A 20,855-nucleotide genomic window follows, 5' to 3' on the forward strand; every position below is an offset into this window, starting at 1 on the left:
AGTGCGACATCACTTGTTGTCGATATAACATTAATCATGTAGGAACAAGATTTGGAAGCCAAATACATATAAAGCACGACTGACAGCACAAAGCGTCTAAACGAAACAGCCCAAATCGCTTATAGGTAATTGAAAACTTACCCAAAGTTAAACTCATTTGAATAGTTTGTTGAACTGAAAATGTTTACACAAATTATAATTTAATTTATGCGAATACAGAAGAACTGGATGGTTCAATCGGGAATATATAGTTTACCATTAGCAGTACCTATATAGTGATATTAAAATCGTATGATATAATTCTTTTTACAAACGACACGAAAATTTAATGCTAAAATGTATAATTGATATCGTACGTGTTCCAACACCAAATCACTGGCTTCTTGATGGAGGATATTCTCGGAGTCTGTCACATTATAGTCCAGCAGCAACGGTACCAACAAGCGTTAAAGAAATGCATCTTACCACCTAAGAAATCCTTTTACTGCCAGACTGTACGATGAAATAAATTTTTTGTCCTGAATTTACATGAAATAGTTACAGCAGTATGCTAAGAATACAGTAATCAAATTCTGCAGACATAAATAAATGCACATTTCAAACCTTAAGGTTGATGGCTTACAATAATTAACAAAGAAGTTATTAGAAAATTAAACAAATATTATATTACTGATAACGCTTATATCGTGGAAACGTTTTGTTTTTAATGCAGAAAAAGAAGATTGATATGTTAAAAACAAGCAAATAAAAAGAACAAGATAAAATTAAGACATTAAAACAAAGAACATAAGATAAATCAGGCAACAAAGAAATGACGCTAAAACTACAATGAAGAATAAAAAGTCTTTTAGACCGGTATTGGCCTTGCGTCATGTTATGATCATTAATACAGAAAACATCACGATTTCTTCAAGTTCAAGAAAATAATGGGACTTGCTTAATATGTTTAATAAATAAGTGTAAACTGTCAATTACTGCCTCGTTGTAAATACAAACTTCAGTTTATTATAATATTACGACTTAGTAATGTCATATATTCCCATTCCTACTGCATCACTACATCGCTCGTTCTAAAATAATTGAATTTGTCAATTCCGTGAAGCGCTACTTTCACAAGCTGATGTTATTGTCATATACATCATAAATATAATTTCAAGTTATAGACACTAGTGTGAAGTATTGCATGTATTATTTTGTTAAGAAATGAAACAAAATGGAACAGATATGAATAATAGAAAATTTATCATTATGAAAAAACGCAGACTAATCAATTTTGAATTCTAGATAGTGCTTTATGTGAGTAAATGGTTGCAAAGTATTACATGAACACAAATTTCTACTCTGTATCCTTATGAAATCACAAAAAGAATCTGACGTTGAATATTCGAATAACTAAAGAATCTTAGAGTTTTTGTCATGGTTTATTCAACTGCGCTCAAACCACATCCATGGTTTCCATCTAAGATTAAACTTTCTCTTTTTCGTCATGTCCTCTTTATTTTCATACACTGAAAGTTAACATTATTTCAAAATTATAAATGAAAATTGTATTATACAACTTAGATATTTACACTGCAAAAACTGTATAGTCTGTTTGACTTCTATAAATCTTCAGAAAATAATTCTTAAAAATTCATTTTTGCAAATAAACATTTTTTTCTTGATGTATGTTAATTTTTGATATATACAAACTCTGACTATGAATATCATAATTTTGGGCCAATAATCAAAAAAGTTACCCATTAGGTCTCCATGTTACTCCTATTTTTTATATAAAATACTTGATGGAGTAAGTATGAATAGTGTAACAGCCTTCCATTCAAAACAAAAACATTAGACATGTGCTTTAAACCTGTTTCAGAAACACACACAAATGTTATGTTCATTGACTTCCTACTATACGAGTTTTCATTGGTGTGTTGTGTGCTGTTTCATTAACATATACCCCATATCTCCTTTTAATCATATTATCTTTTAATAAGAAGACAGCTTGGACCCTTATGAGCCCCTTTTTGTAGGCTTTTTACAATAACTTGAGATTAGTTTATAAAAATGTGACACTTTATGATAATGTGGTATTTTAAATCGAGATGATGATAAAGTTAATTCCTAGAGGTCAGTTACCATATATACTGTAAAACAGTTTAGATGTTTCAGGATTTTATAGATTTTTTACTTTCTGTAATCTATTTGTTTTCATTTGAAAAGGAGGATAATATCACATGTAACCACACTGTAGCATGTGTTTCTGTTTTTCATATAAAGATAAGAAAATGTGATATGATTGCCAAGAAGACAATTCTCCACCAGAGACTTAATGACGTAGAAATTAGCAACTATAGGTCACCACACGACATTTAGCAATAAGCCAAACCCATACCACATAGCTAGCAATAAAAGACCCCGAAATGACAAATGTAAAACAATTCAAACGAGAAAACTTACGGCATGATTGATGTACAAAATAATCAACGAAAAAAAAATATGAGATACAGCAAAAAACGACAACCACTGAATTACAGGCTCCTGACTTGGGACAGGCATATACAGAATGTGGCGTGGTTTCATGATAGAAGATGTAGAATGCTTTCTCACAAGCAAATTACCACAAAAGAGAGGCGAAAGATACCAAAGGGACATTCAATCTCAAAAGTAAAAAAAAAACTGACAACGCCATGGCTAAAAAAGAAAAAGACCAACAGACAAACAATCGTACACAAAACACAACATAGAAAACTAAAGACTGAGCAACACGAACCCAAACAAAAACTGGGAGTGATCTCAGGTGTTAAACTGTTAAATATAAAGGCATATACCACAGGCAGTTCGATTAACGAAGAGAAAAATATGTAAAGTGGGTTGGGATGTTTGTAGTAAGGTTTTGAACGTGCTTAACACGCTGTTTTGTTGCATTCTGACATTTAGATTGGGTTTAATGACTGTTATAAATCGCAGAAATATTTTTTCATGGTGTCATTTTTTTCATGTGACTGTGTCTGGATCTATTATTTGAAATTAATAAATTGACAACTGTTTCTGCGGATTTCTAATAGTGAACGTTTATTTTACCATTGAACAATATAACAAGAGGAGATGTTCTTTCTGTCAATTGTTTTCTGATATTCGGATTTTTCATCTGAACTCATCAAAGACTTAGTAAGTCTTGAATATTCAAAGCGTATGTTTTAGGGAATGATCTATTTTTTGCCGAAGGCCGTATTGAAGAATAATATTATCATATTCAACACCCTTATTATGCTTGGTTTCTGTCAACATTATCCGTAATGGTATTTTGATAGATTTCTGTTATTGATTTTACCATTATTTCCGGCTTTACAGCAGTATACTACTGTTGCCTGTATTTATATAAGTATAAGATTAAGAAAAATATCTAAAATTGCAGTACAAGGTAATCATACAAAAAAGCCCTATTTATCACATGTTTGACGAAAACAGTGGGAATTGCTAAACAATTACTTCTAACGTCCGGAAAATGCGAAAAGATCAGCAGCTATGACAAGTGCAAACCTTTAAATTAAGATGCAGAAGATAACAAAATGACTATATAAAAACATAAGTCGAAGAAAAACCGATAACATCATCGCGGAAAAAGCGAACAAAAAATATCCCAAGAAACGATAGAAAGACAGACAACAGTGTACGAAACTTTACATAGGTAGGTTAAAACGTATAAACACGAATTTAAGAAATACTGAATACTGTTCCACATGATGCATCCTTCGTGTTGCTCATGGCAAGTACACATTTTGGCGATAAGTCTCATTCGTTGAAAAAAAAACCCAGGATTGTGGCTACGACAATATGCATGCTAGTTGTGAAATCGGATTCAGTTAAGTTGAAATTTACTCGTATAAATTATCTAAATGGAACACCTGTTTATTATAAAAAGGTTATTCCTAAAATAATAATAAAAAAAAGAAACAATAAAGAACAAATAAATAATAAAAAAAGATACAAGTTGTAGCACCTTGGTATAAATTTGTATCTCTTAATAATTTTTTTTCGAAAAACAAAAAGCGTAGAAATGACTATTTACTAAAATGTCAATATGCAAATATTCAAAGTATTAGATATTCAATTACCTTCGCTTGGTTCTCGAATTCTTTCCTTGTAGTCATCAGGTCTGGAAAGAAAAACATAAGTTACATGGACATATTAGTTATTGTAACTGTTGATTTGGTGAACAAATGCATACTCTGTAATGAATTTACAGATCTATAGTTGCTAACCTTCTACGTCATTTGAGCTCCTCCGGTGGAGAGTTGTCTCATTGGCAATCATACCACATCTTATTTTTATATTGAATGATTTTAATTGAACACCTGTTTGATGTTAAATGGTTATTACTAAATAAGGGCAACAGTAGTATACCGGTGTTCAAAAGTCATAAATCGATTGAGAGAAAACAAATCCGGGTTACAAACTAAAACCGAGGGAAACACATCAACTATAAGAGGAAAACAAAGGAACAATAGAAAACAATAAATATATTTAAACACAAAAGAAAGAAAAAACTACCTTCCCAGATAAATGCATCAATATATTATGGGTTTTCGCAACAGCTTTCATTTGATATTCACTCAAATCAACAGCATTTGTTCAGTACTAATTGTGAATAAATGAAATTTTCATGCGACGATATAAATTTGAGAACGTTAAGTTCTGTGTGCTTGAAAAATGTAACAAGCTTACCGTCCTTTATATGTACAAGATCCCCTGTTTTTCCAGACCATAAAACATGGTAGGCACAAAATGAAAACACCAAGAACACTGAGAACAATAACCCATGCTGGATTCGCAGGATATTCCCAGAACGTTATATATCGGTTCGTTGTTGTCGTTGTTGTAGTTGTTGTTTGTGGTAATACAACAAAAACAGTTGCCGTTCCTTGAAGACTTCCGGTATCTATTGCCTGTACGATAAAGCTCAGACTTGCACCATATCCAAAACTAGCTAAGGAGTTCTTTAAGTATAAATCCCCATTTGTCTGTATCCCAAATGTTTCTATTCCTAAAGAGGTCTGGTCAATACTATAAGTAAATGTTCCTAAATTAGAAAATAAACAAAATTAGTCTGATATTGGTGACAACACATACAATTTAGCTTCAACCAAATAACATATTTGTATTTGCACAAAACCTCTAAAGTTTGACAAATTTATTATATGATGGAATTTATATACCAATGTTTGACCATGTTGACATTGAATTTGTCATTAATCATTTGGATGATTCAATTTTATTACTACCCAAACTAACAGATAAGTTAAATTACTTGTATACACAAAATTAATAAAATGTGCAAGGCACGTTATTGATGGAATATATTTTTGGTATTTTGGTGTTTACTGTATCTCTACAGTTTTATAAGAGATAAAGGTATTGATAATATTGAGAGAATATTTAAAAGTAAGTATATTAACTATCTCATTGGCTTAAATCTATGTTAATGTAAAGACAATAAAGTGATTGTAAAAGCAAAATTGTAATAAATATTACAATATTCGATTGCTGGTGAAAAAAAAAAACGTTACTTTATTTTAATATAAGTGACGACACATTCATATGAGTTTAAAAAAAAATAAAAGTAATGTCATAACATACATTTTTGAGCAAAAATGGCAACTTCAGTTTAAAAATTTAATGGAAAAAAGTACTAAAGTTTTTGACAAAATAGATATGGGCAGATATCTTGAATTATTTTAAACACAGTAATTATATCTTTGTAAGATACATCATGTATCAAAATATTCTTTTGGTAAAGCCTAGGCTTGTATCTAAATATAAACGACAAGATATCAAATTATGGTTATTTCGGCAGTTTTTCCAGTTTTGCACTTAAAGCAAGAAATATAAAGCCCTACTGCAAATAATTAAGACAAATTAGAAAATTAGAATTTTGATATCTGACAGACTGACTTTGGTTTTACAATTAAAGAACATCGTTTCGACTTGAAAGGAAAGATAACTCAAATTACTTAAAATTTATTTGTTCTGTAAATGTATACATCCACTATGTCATGTCATAAAACAATAAGTACGATACGATTTTTTTTTTTTTTGATTCATTCTATTTATTAAAATGACTAAAAATATTTATCCTTTCGTATTTTATTTTATTATTTTATCATTACTTAATTTTCTTTCTAGTCATAATTAAATATTGACCTTAGACGAATTTGGTAATATTGCTCTTCACGTGTTATTTTAATTACATTTTCGTTGTATTATCCTATCAAACGTTAATTTTTGACATTTTGTTTTGCTCACACATTGTTGTCAATATAATGGAATTCTATGCGACTGTCATACAAGTGAGAAGTTTAGCTAACTATAAAACCAGGTTTAATCCTTCATTTTCTACATAAGGAAATGCCTGTTAGAAAGTCAGGAATATGACAGTTGTTTTCCATTCGTTTGATGTGTTTGAGCGTTTGATTTTGCCATTTGAAAAGGGACTTTCCGTTTTGAATTTTTCTTTGAGTTCGATATGTTTGTTACTATACTTTTTGAGACCTTTGTATAACCTTAAGCGTAAAGACACGCTGTTATTTCTTTATTCATATACATACCAAACGCTCCAGCATCGGCATCAGTGGCGACAGCAGAACCAAAAACAGTGTTCAAAGGATAATTACTGTCCAAATAGTAAGTGAATAAATTGTTGGAAAATACTGGAGTGTTGTCGTTTATATTTTTTACATTGATTGTTAAAGTGGCGCTATCAGATAAGACACCGTCTGATACTGTCACTCCACAGGTATAGGAAGTAGCAGAACCTGCTGCATCAACATTAATATCTGTAGCGAGAGTTATAAATCCTGTGGTTGAAGAGATAGAAAAATATCCAACGTTTGACCCACAAGCCATAGAAAACTTATGTGTGTCGCCTGTATCCTCATCTGTATACAAATATCCAGGATCAGGCAGAATGGTACCAGCCTTTAAAAATTCAAAGAAAATTAGAATCAATATAAAACTAAATAAAATATTCAGAAGTCTTTAGAAAATAAGACTGGTTCCTGTTTAATGGACCAAACCATGTAAAAAGAATGGATATAGAATGGGTAAATTATTTATTATAAACAAGCAAAACAATTTATATGACATTTTCGCATATAACCTTATACGTATTTTTGGTTGGAAATGAGTCTCATTCACATTTGAAATATTATTATTATTATTATTATTATTATTATTATTATTATTATTATTATTATAAAAGGGACAATAATTTTGTTTAGGAGTTTACAAACTTATCTTGCACTTAAGTCACATTAACATACTTTTAAAATCTATTCTGACAATCGAATTTATATTACTTCTCTTTTTTCTTTCAGTTTATTTTCATTCTTCTAGTATTTTGATTTTCATTTTGATTAAGCGTTACGTTTACTTTGTATTCCGGGCAGAATTCATTTTTCTATGTCTGTTTTAATGATGGAAAACTTAAAACTATTCAACAATGGAGAGCGACTCATTTTCCTTACCTTTTTTTTGAGTTCACAATACTCTGATATGAAATAAGATTTATTTGTCATCCATCGAATCGGAGTTTCAAGATACCTTAATGATTTGTGCATGAGGATGAAATCACTGAATTGAAGCTTCAAACTAAAAATAATTCAGTCAATTATTAACGATGTCATATGCTGTATAAATTTCCAATTTTCAAGGATGGTCTATATTGTAAACCAACATGAATAACATGTTATATTGTATATCACCAACATAGCACACAACCTTCATATGACACCAAACATTCGATTCATCGAGCACAAGTCCGTTGATTATATTAAGATATGGTATACAGCGAAGATAATCATGTTGTTTTTTTTTTACTTTACGATTGGAATATCTCCTAAATGGAAATCATAGTATTTGGGTCAATACAAACAATGTCTTAGAGTCATTGCTTACAATGAAATAATAATGAAACTCGCGTAATGATTAACTTAAACTTGCCATATGTTCCAAGAAATTTGGAAAGATTTGGACAATAAAATTTTCGAAAAATACCAAAGGTTACAATGTAAAATGTATTCAGGTTTTGAAGCACAACTCATTTACCAAACAAAATAGAATTAGATGTAAAACAATAAATTCAAATGATGAAAAAGTTTTATTTTGTTTTCCCTGGAAGCTAGTTATCATTATAGGTCTCCAGCGAATTATTAAATAATAGAAATGGTTAAAAAATGACTAACGAAATCGAAGCTATACAACACAATTTTTTTTTTCTCCACATTATAGTACATACCGAACCTTCGTTAACACCTAGTACATAAGACCTCTTTGTATACACTGGAGGTTCGTTAACATCGGCAACGGTAAGAGATAGATTCTGTGTAACAGAATCTTTCGTGTCGGTGACTGTTATTGTTAACGTATAATCTTTTGATGATACGGCCTCAAAATCAACTATTGTTGTTGCAGATGTACTCACAAGTCCAGCTATAACAGAACATATGATATCACTGTTAAACATTGTATACCTTGTGAGAAGCGTGCTATGTAAGTAGAAGACTTACAAGGAGTTTCTATAGCTTTAATCTAACTGACATATTCGATTAGATATATACATATATGAAATATATCTTCGTCACAATATCAGAGCATAGCATTGTCCTTGATAATATGTATTACGATTATCTTTGTCTGGAATATTCGATAAGTTTGGTATCGTATTGAGAAAATGTCAGTAATAAGTCATTAATAGTCATTAATAGGGTCGGTATTATTACTTTATTATATTTGATGAGCTACCTCCCTTGTGGCCGCAATTATTATTGATTGATTATTGTAAACTTAACGTCTAGTGGCAATTATTTTATGCTTATTTAGGACGATCGTTATTGTGACTTTCAAGGCGTAAAAAAAAAGTTGTCTTGCTAAGCATACCCCAAGTGGTAATGCAAAGTATCTTAAACCAGGAAAAAAGTGTCTGGTAGATCTTAAAACAAGAAGAAAGTGTTTGACAGATCATAAATAAAGGCAACAGTAGTATACCGCTGTTTAATATTCATAAATCGATTAACTGAAACAAATCCGGGTCACAAACCAAAACCGAGGGAAACACATCAACTATAAGAGGAAACAAAACGTAACACCATAAACAAAAACAAACGACAACATACATAGAAACGGAATATTTGATAACAGCTACCATATTCCTGACTTGGTACAGGACATTTTAAGAAAAATGGTGGGTTGGACCTGGTTTTATGGCTAGCCAAACCTCCCGCTTATATGACAATATTAAAAATACCGCTAAAATGACAACATTACGTGACAGGAATACATTACAACTAAACGCAAGAACACTCAGGACAGAGACATACATAAATAAATAATATAATAGTACATTACAACATGTAAACCACAGAACGGACACCTCCCATTTACACCACAATAGAATTATGAACTGCGCATCACACGAATGTATCAAACGCCACAAAAAGTGACGTCACAGGTAAATTTCTAAAAATAGAATATAAAATTGGGATTGAGTTTGTAATGGTGTTATTTTATGTATTTTCTAACCATTACAAGAAAATTAATTTAAAATTGTGTAATTATTTGTCTTTTCTAACCATGTCGGTCATGTTACTTCACATCACAAGAGTTCCTGAAAAAGGTGTGACAAAAATATTTGTTTTCATTAAACGTAATGAAAAATTAAATGAATCGGTCAACAGGAAGTAGGTTTTTGACAGAACACACATACATCTCATCACTGTCGAGCAGATGATAAAAAAGTATAGAAGATTGTTTTTATTTGGATTTTAATCAAAAGAAAACAGTACATTAAATGGCTAAATGATTTGCAGCTTTTATACCTCCTTTTATTAGTATAAAAAACCAAAATACTTGCTTGTAGAATCAATATCAAAATACAAAATGCCATCAGGTGGTGATGATGTCATAGTATAGGTATGAGTATCCGCTCCGTCGTTGTCTTGTATGGATACTTGGAATACACTCATGGCAAGGGCCGAATTTTCAGACACTACTAAAGGTGAAGGAAGAGGAAGGTTCCTTATAACAGGAACATAATTTATATCTGAAACAAAAAAGAAATTTAGGCATGTGTTCTTCTAATACATAGATTTACGGATGCCTAACGTCCAGTGACATTGAAGTTTGTATTTAGGCGATATGATCAGTACACTGTTTTATTTTAAGGCCAACATGCTTAGTCGAACCTTTTAACGTGCAAGCCCACAAGGTAACTTCAGAATGACATATCAATATTATCTCACACATTATTCTGGCTCCTTGGAGACACCAAAATACGGTATCTCTGTAGAAGCAGCAAACCATGTTTATTGTATTTTGGTAAGAACAATCCATAAGTTCCTACAGTCGAGAATTGCACGCTACCTAGAGACCACTGAAGCTTAAAAAACTCAATTATGTCACATTTACATGTGTGTTAAATGGCATTTATAATATATTTATATATGTACCTTATATTCATTTAATTTATTTTATTCCATGATATTACAGGGATTTCAAGTAATAAAGGCATGTTCCGTTTTGCATTAAATTGATAAGGATAAACTCGAATATAGGGACATTCTATTGTCTCGTGGATATCTGGTAAATACTGGAGTAAATTAATTTCATGTATATCTGAATAATATTGAAATAATTTATTTCCATGGATATCTCATGTGGAAATTTTACCAAAATGGGTTATCCCTTTACATTGCGTATTTGTTTAACTCTACAACCCCACTCGAAGAACGCTTGTCAAATTTTTTAGTGCAATGAAACTAATTTCAGTATAAACAACTTCATTAATGAAAGGCAAGTGTGAAAACAAAATATATAGTATTTCATTTAAACCAGATAAAGGTCAGTATATAGAAAATAATAGAAAGTGGGATCTTCTTCACAAAAAGTGTTATACATGTTGGCCGTATTTTATTGAGTATTTTCACATATTTGCCACTGGACAGAAAACAAACAGAAACAATCAGTCAATCATTTTAAAAATATATTATTCTATACATAAATATATATATTGTTGTTTTTCAACACCTTTCAATGAAAGCTCTAGGTTTTCTTGTATTAGTATTGGTTATTTTTAAGAAAATCTTGTTTTATATTTAAAAAATATGAAACCAAACGATTTCTGTCGTTTTCACAGGAATCAACTTACTATTCCCAAACGTGTTATTCTACATTAATTAATCAATGTTTTAGAACAAAAATAATATGAAACCTTTGAAAATATTTAATGTTTATGTCGAGAATTATTGTCAGCATTTTAATATATTACCTAAAACATGAATTGTCAATGACCTAGGACCTGTTGTTGTTTGTCCGTCGCTAACTTCAACATAACAATCATAGGCTGGTACGAATTCCCCTTCAATTGACCTTTTTAGCAGTATTTCACCAGCTGCAATGAAGAAATAGTCTTTGCATTGGATTGCATTTTGTTTATTATATTTTGAGCAAGTTGCTAGTTGGTCAATTACTAATAAATTTTAGGAAATATTCCCAGTCTTCTAGGAAACTTAAAATAAAATGAGAAAATATTACTCGCCATCCATTTGTAACTTGACAAAATTACTTAATGTTGGGACTATGATGAGCATGTGTTCTTCTGATACTTTCGTGATAAAGCAGTTTTAATATCAAAATATCTATAGATATGTTAATCAAAATAATACGTGGTTTACAGCTTTAATAGATCTTAATAGCAAATCATTATTTTTGTCAATCAGTTACAATATGGACGTAGAAATATTTTTCATATATTACCACAGCAAGACAGATCATTGGCATTTACAATGGATTCTATGGAATATTATGGAAATCATTTCCCTCATCGTGAGTTCTACAGAATGCACTGCTTACCTGGTAAGTATTTATAGGAAAAAGTACGCATAAATTTCAAGTTATTTTTATGTACTAAATAAGATATCAAATAATTTCATTTGTAAGTTTTCGACATATAAATCATATTTTGTGTGATTCTTAAACGGTTTTTAATACGATTGTGACTGTTTTGCTGAGTGTGAAACCGCATTGCTATAAGACGTGTCACGGTACTTTTCTATCCCAAATTCATGTATTTAATTTTAATGTTATATTTTTTATTCTCGTTATGATTTTGTCAAATGTCTTAACGTCTTTTCTGTTATATTCGTGTGTTATGGTTAAGATAATTAATCACCCCCTTCATTTATTAGATTTTAGTTTGGTTTAACGAAATTCATACGATATATTTGGTTTACAGTTTGATTCAGAAGAAACACCGACATAGCTAGATAATACAATTAATTATCTAATTACTACCACAATTTGATATAAATATGTATTGTAATGTTCATTGTTATTAATAAATGTAATGTCAGTATTACAAATCTAATCTTGAATCAATCCTAATCCTATCTTATTTTTGGGAAATATTTTTACAAATTCAAATGTGACGTCACTTTGTGTGTTTTTTTAGAATTTCAAATGTGACGTCACTTTGTGCGTTGAGGCTTTGGCTAACTCGGTTGTGTATTTTTTATGTATTGGATTAAGTTGTTTTATGTAATGTATCCGTTTTTATTCTGTAGTTAGTCCCCACTTCGGTTTCATCATGTATATCTATTATATAGTAATTTTATAAAATTTACTGTTTGCAAAATTATAAATTATTCTAAATAATAAGGATGTTCTTGTCCCAGGCAGAAAACCCTTGCCGTGTTAGGCGCAACTTTTTGGAAGTTTTGGTCCTCGTGCTCTTCAGCTTTGTACTTGTTTTGGCTTTCAAACTTTTTTCATCTCTGAGCGTCACTGGTTGGTCTTGTGTGGACGAGACGCACGTCTGGCGTATTTAATTTTAAGCCTAGTACCTTTTGTTAGCTATTATTCGTGTGTTTCTTTGTCCTATATGTTCTCCCATTTATTTGTATTGTGGTCCTGTCATGTGATGTTGTCGTTTTGGTGTTATGTTTGACGTTGCCATAAAAGCGGGAGGTTTGGCATGCTACAAAACCAGGTTCAACCCACCATTTTTTTCTTAAAATGTCCTGTACCAAGTCAGGAAAATGGCCATTGTTATATTATAGTTCGTTTCTGTGTGTGTTACATTTAAATGTTGTGTTTTTGTTGTGTCGTTGTTCTCCTCTTATATTTGATGCGTTTCCCTCAGTTTTAGTTTGTAACCCGGATTTTTTTTTATCTCTATCGATTTATGAGTTTCGAACAGCGGTATACTACTGTTGCCTTTATTTAGTTATAATATAGTTGACAAATACAAAAGTAATTAACTTATTAATAGATAAATGTGGTTCAGGCCAAAATAAAAGTTTCAATGTACTGAACCTATAAAACTACATGTACTTTAAAGCTATTATAATAATATTTGCTCATATAAAAAACAACTGGTATTAATAATGATATTATCAATTGGGGTTAAATTGCTGAAAGATCTGAATTATAAACCAAGATTGAAGTTATTTTTTTTAAGGAATAGGTGCACTTATGCCTTATTTGGTCCCCAATTATTCATTATGACAAGTTTTTCAAATTAATGCATAAACATGTCCTAAAGAAAGTGACAAAGAACTATTTTTTCGAAATTAAGTGTTAATATAGAGATTCTTCTGGATTTGAACAAATTTAGGCCTTGGAAATATAGGGCGCAGGACTCGACAAACCAAATATTCAAGGCGGAGAGGTTATTTTTTTAAAAACAAACATAGAATTACGACATGTTTATTGTGGACGCATACGCTATATGTTTCCTGTTACTCAAAAAACTTTTCACTAATTTTGACGTCTTAAATGAACGTTGAAACGTAAATTTGCTAAAGATGATCTCTAACCTATCTATTCACTGTTTTGAATATGATACCTTGTTAAAATTTAGTTTGAAATTTAGCTAGAAAAAGTCGGCCATACTGGAGCATTGTCAAACCCAATATTTTGGAAAACTAAACATTACGCAAATTTCTCATTTTTTACGCGTAAAAGAAATGCTTGCATATTGTTGAAGAGCGAATGTTGATCGCTTTACATCTGTGTTTTTTTTTATCAATTGAATATTTTTCGTGTTGTTATGTTGTTTTCTCATTGATATACACCTAAAACAGCAGACCACATTATACTGCACAGAAACTATAGATTGAGCGACACAAACTAGTTATACTGACATATAATATTGAAGGTTTCGATGCTTCTTATGTGTGATATGTGTTTTACGTCGGCAATAAAGTAACTTAAAGGTCAAAAAGTTGTTCATGTAAGGAAAGCAAATCATAGTTTAATCACATCCCGTGTTATAAAAAGAAAATGGTACATACAGTGATATATTTCAAACGGAGAATTAATAGACGGTACACATGACATGGAAAACTGAACTTGGTCATTCTCTGGATCAGTTACTTCTACATCAAACACTATTTGTCCAATATATGATGAAATGCTGGACACTGTGGTTGTGTCTGAAAATTAAACAAACAGTATTTGAGGATCATGGAAAACACAAACATGTTGTCTAGAATAACACTTGTAGAAAGTTGGTTTGACACATTTGAGTAAGACTTAGTATTTACTTTCTTGATTTTTACTACAAATGCCCTTAATAAAAATAAGCTCAAATTAATATACTTTTCATCAAATATATAATTTACCATCTTCAGTTTTTAATGATAAAAATGATTGAGAAAATAATAGTTTTGTCAAAACTATTGTCATTTACAGGTTAACTGAAATATTTGCCTTGTAATGGTAATATGTTCTTAGCAGATCAAACAACACTTTATAAATTTTGTTATTTCTTATTTATTCAGTTGAACCACATGGACCAAGGCACGTTTGGTAACCCTCACCAGGCATGCCATGGACCACGGCACGGTAAAACTTTAAAACGTTGGATATCATATATAAAACAAAGGGTCTTAACAGAACAGGATTCATTAATCTGTATTTCTGCTATTGTTGGCAACTTACTCTGCAGATTTAAAAATACTGTGGGTTTGTTTCGAAGAACATTCATAAAGAAGATACCAGAGTCGCTCCGTCTACCGTCTGTACACGTTATATCAAGTCGGTAGGTTCGTACTAAATCATACTGAAGGTTAGGATTCGACTGCAAAACAATGTCAAATTCTGAAAGAAAACAATCATTTATTTTACGTTCAGAAATCATCTCAGTGATTAATACATACGAAATTATAATACAATAGTTTAAATTGCAGAATTGCAACTTCTCTTTGAGGGATCCGTATGTTGCCTGTTGAAAGGCGAAATTACTGTCCCTGTCCAATATACTCTCATCGCGTATTGTTTTAATTGTTAATTTGATCTCATTGTGAACATTCATGAAATATTTGCAACTGGCCGTTAAGCAAACAACAATTAATCAACCAATTCTCTCAATTAAACATTTTTATGTGGCTGTCAGGGCGTCATGCAAAATTGTATACGACGATTCTGTTAAACTAAAACAAATAATTACACCAGACAAAACTGAATCTTAGCTATTGAATTGCAATAAATGGGCTGTATTTAACTAAATCGATCTTAAGATATCAATTATTCTGCTCCGTTACCAGAAAACAAATTGTGATAGTCAAATCGACGAATAACAACGGTTACTAGGAAATACATTTCATGTGTAACATGCAGTGTCTGATATGTATATAATTTAAGGTGTTGCATGTGCAAAAATACCATCTGCTACTTGGACAGTAATTTTATTGAAATTTTTTTTTTTAGAGGAACAAATCAAGTATTTATGGAGAGTGCAATGGTGTCAAAGGAGACATGACACATAAATCTATCACTTTCATTAGAAATTGCCCTTAGAAGTCACGATCAGGCTTTATCAGTCAATAATTTATTGTTCTAGAGAGGAATGTCTTGTGAGATTTTTATTTAAAAAAGTGGCCAATTTATGCATATATTATTGACATTCATGTTTCGAATTGTAATTCCGGTTTTGTAACTTTGTAAATTTCTATTTTTAGAGTACTGACCGTTAAAATTTGCAGACGGCTTATGAAAAAGTATAGTTGTTGATGGTGTAACTGTAGGAATAGAACAGGTTACAGCAGTGTTTTCTGGATCTGTAACAGACATGGTGTAAAGAGTAGTTTCCACAACACTGTCCTCTTGTACATCTATTGCCAAAGGTAGTCCATTTATAACAGGCGGCTAAACCAAAATTATAAACTATACTGAATATATCACAAATCCTTAAAATCTAACAAAACCACATATTTAGTCAAATATTTAATCGATGAAACTGTGTCAATTAGATCTTTGATTAAAGTCGGGCTAAATACTCATCGCGTAGAAATGTGGGGGGAAATCCGTACTCCGTTTCTAACCCTTACTTTCAGTCATACTTACAATTGCAGTAGTCAACTTCAACGCACAACAGATAACGCATATTACAAAAAGGAAACAATAATTATAAGTATCTATGAATATTTCGGATAACAGATATGCTTCATCGGTATGATAAGAATGATGATGTTGAATGAATCGTATCAATCTATTCTGATTTAACTAAAACAATCTTTAATGTATTACAAATTAAAAACCTAACAACGCTTGTACAATTCTAAAATTTCAAAGATGACGCAGGTTAAGTATTTGCAACAGATACTGCATAGATGTGCATCCCAAAACAATAGTAATGTGCTATATGAGCTGGTACAATTCTAAATTTCACGAAATTGAAGGTGACGAAAGTGAAGTTATTACAACAGAGACTGCGTATATATACATCCCTATTGAAACGTACTGTTTGATTCGAACTGGTTTAATTCTAAATTTTTCAAAGTTGACGAGAGTTAAGTAATTACAACAGCGGCTGCATATTTATACATCCAAAATGGATAGCACTGTGCGGTTTGAACTGGTATGAATATAGAATTTCAGAGTTGACGAAGGTAAAGGAATTACAACAGAGACTGCTTGGTTATACAACCCAAATGAACAGAACTGCGCGATTACAACTACACCTTTTCATTGATTCCATTTGGTGCCAACGTTTTTAATTTTCTTATCCAAAATCTTTTTCGAGTGATTCTCTCCTCCCTAGACCAAGCAGTGTTTTGGTCTATGATGGTAATAGTCAGTCGATTGAGATCTGCCTTAGTATGGTCAGGAGATCTCAAATGTCGATTAAGAGGAAGGTCTGGATTACATTCATAGTCACTACGATGACCGTTCATACGTTTGTGAAATGGCTGTTCTGACTCACCAATATACTGATTACCACATTTACACTGTAGAAGATACACAGCGTTTGTAGTCTCGCAAATTCACATTGCAAATTATGGTGTATTCCGTACCTATGGAATGACTGTTAAAAGTCTAGGTATTCAGTATTTGCTTACAGCTCAGATATCGTTTGTTCCCACAAGGCTTGCAAGACCCCACAGATGAAGAGCTTGATTTAGACGATGAATCAGCTCTCACCAGCAAGTCTTAAAGGCGTTTGGGCCTACGGAAAGCCAGTACAGATGGCTCGGGGAAGATCTTGGATATTTTAAGATGTTTTTCGATTACTTCCCAATTTTCGCGGATAAGGTGTGATAACTTGTAATGCCTTTTAATATTTGTTTTGTATAACTTGTAATGCCTTTTAATATTTGTTTTGTAAAACCGAAATTACATAAAAGTTTCGTTGTCTACGTTTATTTTGTTTTATAATTTTATGAATTTGCGTTGACTAACTGTTACAATTGGTTCATCCCTCCTAACAGTTACTATGAAGTCCGATTCTCACTTCTGATGGAACAGAAATTAGTAATTTGGAAACAGTTCGCTTGAAAGATGCTTTAAAATACTTATTGTTTGTGACCCGTTAGCTCAGCTGGAGCTATGACGTCATTGTAAATATAAATATCTTTGCTTTTTCAGGTGTGGACCTGTTTGGCTTTTGAAAGAAGGCGACGATGTTGGCTTTTATAACCTAGCATTTTTACTCTTTTGGAATATGAAGACATTTAGAATGCAATAAACATTTCTAAACTGTAACGAATCGCATTTCATACTTGAACTAGGGAATATGGAAAACGGGAGCTTGACCAATTACTCCCATTACATCTGCAAGAATAATAATGAAATTTGGGTATCCAATAGAAATAAAGAAGATCAAAGTTCTTCATCTTTGTTTGAAACTCAAAAAGGTACATAAAACGGACCTACGACTGACCAGGGAAGGACGGATAGAAAACAAACGTCGATGTGATAATGTTTGATTGCAGTTCAGATCATGCTACATTTGTAGCTCGATGTTTTGGGTGAAAGTTTGGTACATCACAGACATGATTGAATGTTTTAGTTTCATGGTTCTCATTGTCTTATCTGTTCACCTTTATGGGGGCATGTTAGCCATATGTTGGATTCAACTCAGCCTTTTACCCGATTAATGAAAAGTCCTACTTAGTAAAGTTTTCAAAAAATTTCAATAGTGGACGATTTCCTCATTACTGAATACTAATGAATCAAAATTGTTTTCTTTCTATTTACTGTTTTCTCTTTTGAGCGGTAATATATATATCGGTTTTCGCTACATTTTTCGACACTTTTCTTAAATCATCAGAAAGGTGGATACCATTTCCCAAAAATTAGTATCCTGATCTGCAAAAAGAATATTGGCGATACTTTATAGTTTACAGACTTCGTCATCTTTCACATGTAACACCTGCCTCATAATATAAATATGCTCATTTTCTTACATTATTCCTAATCAGAAAGACTGTAAATATTCCAGGTGTGACATCATAAGTATCAGTACACGATAAATCTAAAACGTATGCATTTTGTGTGTCGTAATCCATGGATGCACCGGCTGATAGGAAAATTCCATAGTCTAAAAATGTAAATCTTTTAACTATGAATTGCTATGAATATTAAATATTTTGAATTAAAAAAAAAAATATAGCACAAATCACCAACGTTAATGGTATTGTCTGTGCGCTTGGATGTAGTTTAGAAAAAAGATAAAATTATGCTGTGATGACCCAAAAAGATGTACATGTGTTTTATAACAAAAAGGAAAACACTGAGTTGAATAATTAATAATCCAGCAAGAAAATTAAATCAGAGATTTAGACGTAAAACATGTCCTTGTGTTCTAATATAGCATCTGGATGAAGCGGACATCATGAGCACAAGATTTACTTTACTTTAACCGGGTTACACACAAAATGAAATTTTGAATACATTCAAATATATTTGCAATTGTGATTAACATCTGATCTGTACATATAATGTTTTTAGTAGATAATAACACTAGAGAGTATTTCTCAATATACCGTCTTTTGTTATGTCGTAAATAGATAAAAAAAATTGCAAAATGATACATATATCCTCGGGATGGTTCTTATATATCTTTCAATAGCACGGGTTACTGGAATGATTTACCAAACAGTTTAGGCAAAGTGCTGTTCCCCCATATTCTGGCAATTTTGAATCTTTAGTGACCTCTAACAAATACTGCCAATTGCAATTAAATTTCATGAAACCTGTTAGGGTGTTAGGGTTGCTTTTATTTCTTTTACTGATCGGCAATATACAATTAACAACTTTTGGTACCTTAGCTAGCTCCAAGAGTAGCGAATATACTTTGCTCCAGCTTTCCAAACTATGTGCTGGTTTTATTTCCTTGTTTCGTGTAAGTGGTACATTTTATTGCGCTCAATAAGTACATTTATACTGAAATGTTCATGACTAACGAGCATTTGTTTTGTAGCATTTGTTTTGTAGTTTTGTTAGCTGGCTTCTCTCTCACACACTTGATTTTGTTATAAATTAGGCCGTTAGTTTTCTCAAATGAATTGTTTAATATTTTTCATGTCGGGGCCTTTTATAGCCGACTATATGCATGGTTTTCTCATTGTTGAAGCCCGTAGGGTTGCCTTTAATTGCTTACACCCACTTTATTTGAACTTGAGTGGATAGTTGTCTCATTGGCATTCATATCACATCTCCTTATTTTAATTTTGAACTCAGTGTATAAATTGCTACAAATCAATATCTTCGTTTAGTAATAATTTGTTACTCACTCGAAGATCCAGATATAGTTTTGATGACAAATGGAACTCCAGTAGAATCTATCTGACATGTGAAAGGATCCGCTTCAGTGACTACGAGAGTATGTAGTAAGGTCTCTGTTGTCAGATCCTCAGATATACTTATATTATTACTTGTAGCTAGACTCGTTATCACGGGTGGCTGCAATATTGGATATATGAAGTGATGCATTCCATTGTTCATTGGGTATTGTGATAGCTTTCCACTTTTGAAAATGAATATTTAGAAAAGCTTATCGATACTTATTCACTGTCGAAAAGTTTTCAGATATAACTATACAGACGATTCGTATCAGATTTGTACTTTCTTTTGTTTTTGATATTTATTTGTAATGAGCGTGCGATACACTTTATTTTAGTTCTTCACTTGTCAAAATTTTGTTTAGACGTCAAATTTAGTTGCATTCGTCAATTTGATAATGCAGTAATATTGTATCGCATGAGATGCGGTGGTGGAATCTTTTTCTCTGATGATTTTAGACGATGTGTAGGCAAGATTTGGTTTTCTTTTTCGATGTTCCGCAAAAACATCGTGTTCTTTCTATGTGACTTCATCAGGAATGGTCTCCTCTTTTTTTACGACACAAAGCCTAAATCAGAGGAAGGCAAGATAATTTGACGTCACCATAGAATTTTCACCAATGAAAAACTGAGATGAGGCACACCACACGTTGAAATCCAGAAACGCACTTCAGACGCATAAAATTTATAACGTGTTGTTTTCATTTTTTTTATTGTAAGAAATATCAAACGTCGATGAAAGTACTAAAG

The 20,855-nt window shown here is 31.6% G+C and overlaps 1 protein-coding gene across 1 annotated transcript in view; it reads right to left on the reverse strand.

Annotated features, from left to right (window-relative positions):
* Positions 1-684: 684 nt before the first annotated feature.
* LOC127718870 (protocadherin Fat 3-like) overlaps positions 685-20,855 on the reverse strand; it is a 40,026-nt gene continuing 19,855 nt past the window's right edge. The window contains exons 8-19 of the mRNA XM_052224921.1: positions 20,058-20,226; positions 18,729-18,862; positions 16,011-16,188; positions 14,983-15,141; positions 14,334-14,474; positions 11,309-11,431; positions 9,896-10,084; positions 8,282-8,475; positions 6,594-6,963; positions 4,714-5,068; positions 4,104-4,144; positions 685-1,508 (exon numbers count right to left, since the gene is read on the reverse strand). Of these exons, the coding sequence (XP_052080881.1) occupies positions 1,426-1,508; positions 4,104-4,144; positions 4,714-5,068; positions 6,594-6,963; positions 8,282-8,475; positions 9,896-10,084; positions 11,309-11,431; positions 14,334-14,474; positions 14,983-15,141; positions 16,011-16,188; positions 18,729-18,862; positions 20,058-20,226 (2,136 nt within the window). The 3' untranslated portion in view covers positions 685-1,425. The remainder of the gene's footprint in view (positions 1,509-4,103; positions 4,145-4,713; positions 5,069-6,593; positions 6,964-8,281; positions 8,476-9,895; positions 10,085-11,308; positions 11,432-14,333; positions 14,475-14,982; positions 15,142-16,010; positions 16,189-18,728; positions 18,863-20,057; positions 20,227-20,855) is intronic.

Source organism: Mytilus californianus, unplaced genomic scaffold (genome assembly GCF_021869535.1).
Source record: "Mytilus californianus isolate M0D057914Y unplaced genomic scaffold, xbMytCali1.0.p SCAF_10, whole genome shotgun sequence".
Taxonomy (NCBI): domain Eukaryota; kingdom Metazoa; phylum Mollusca; class Bivalvia; order Mytilida; family Mytilidae; genus Mytilus; species Mytilus californianus.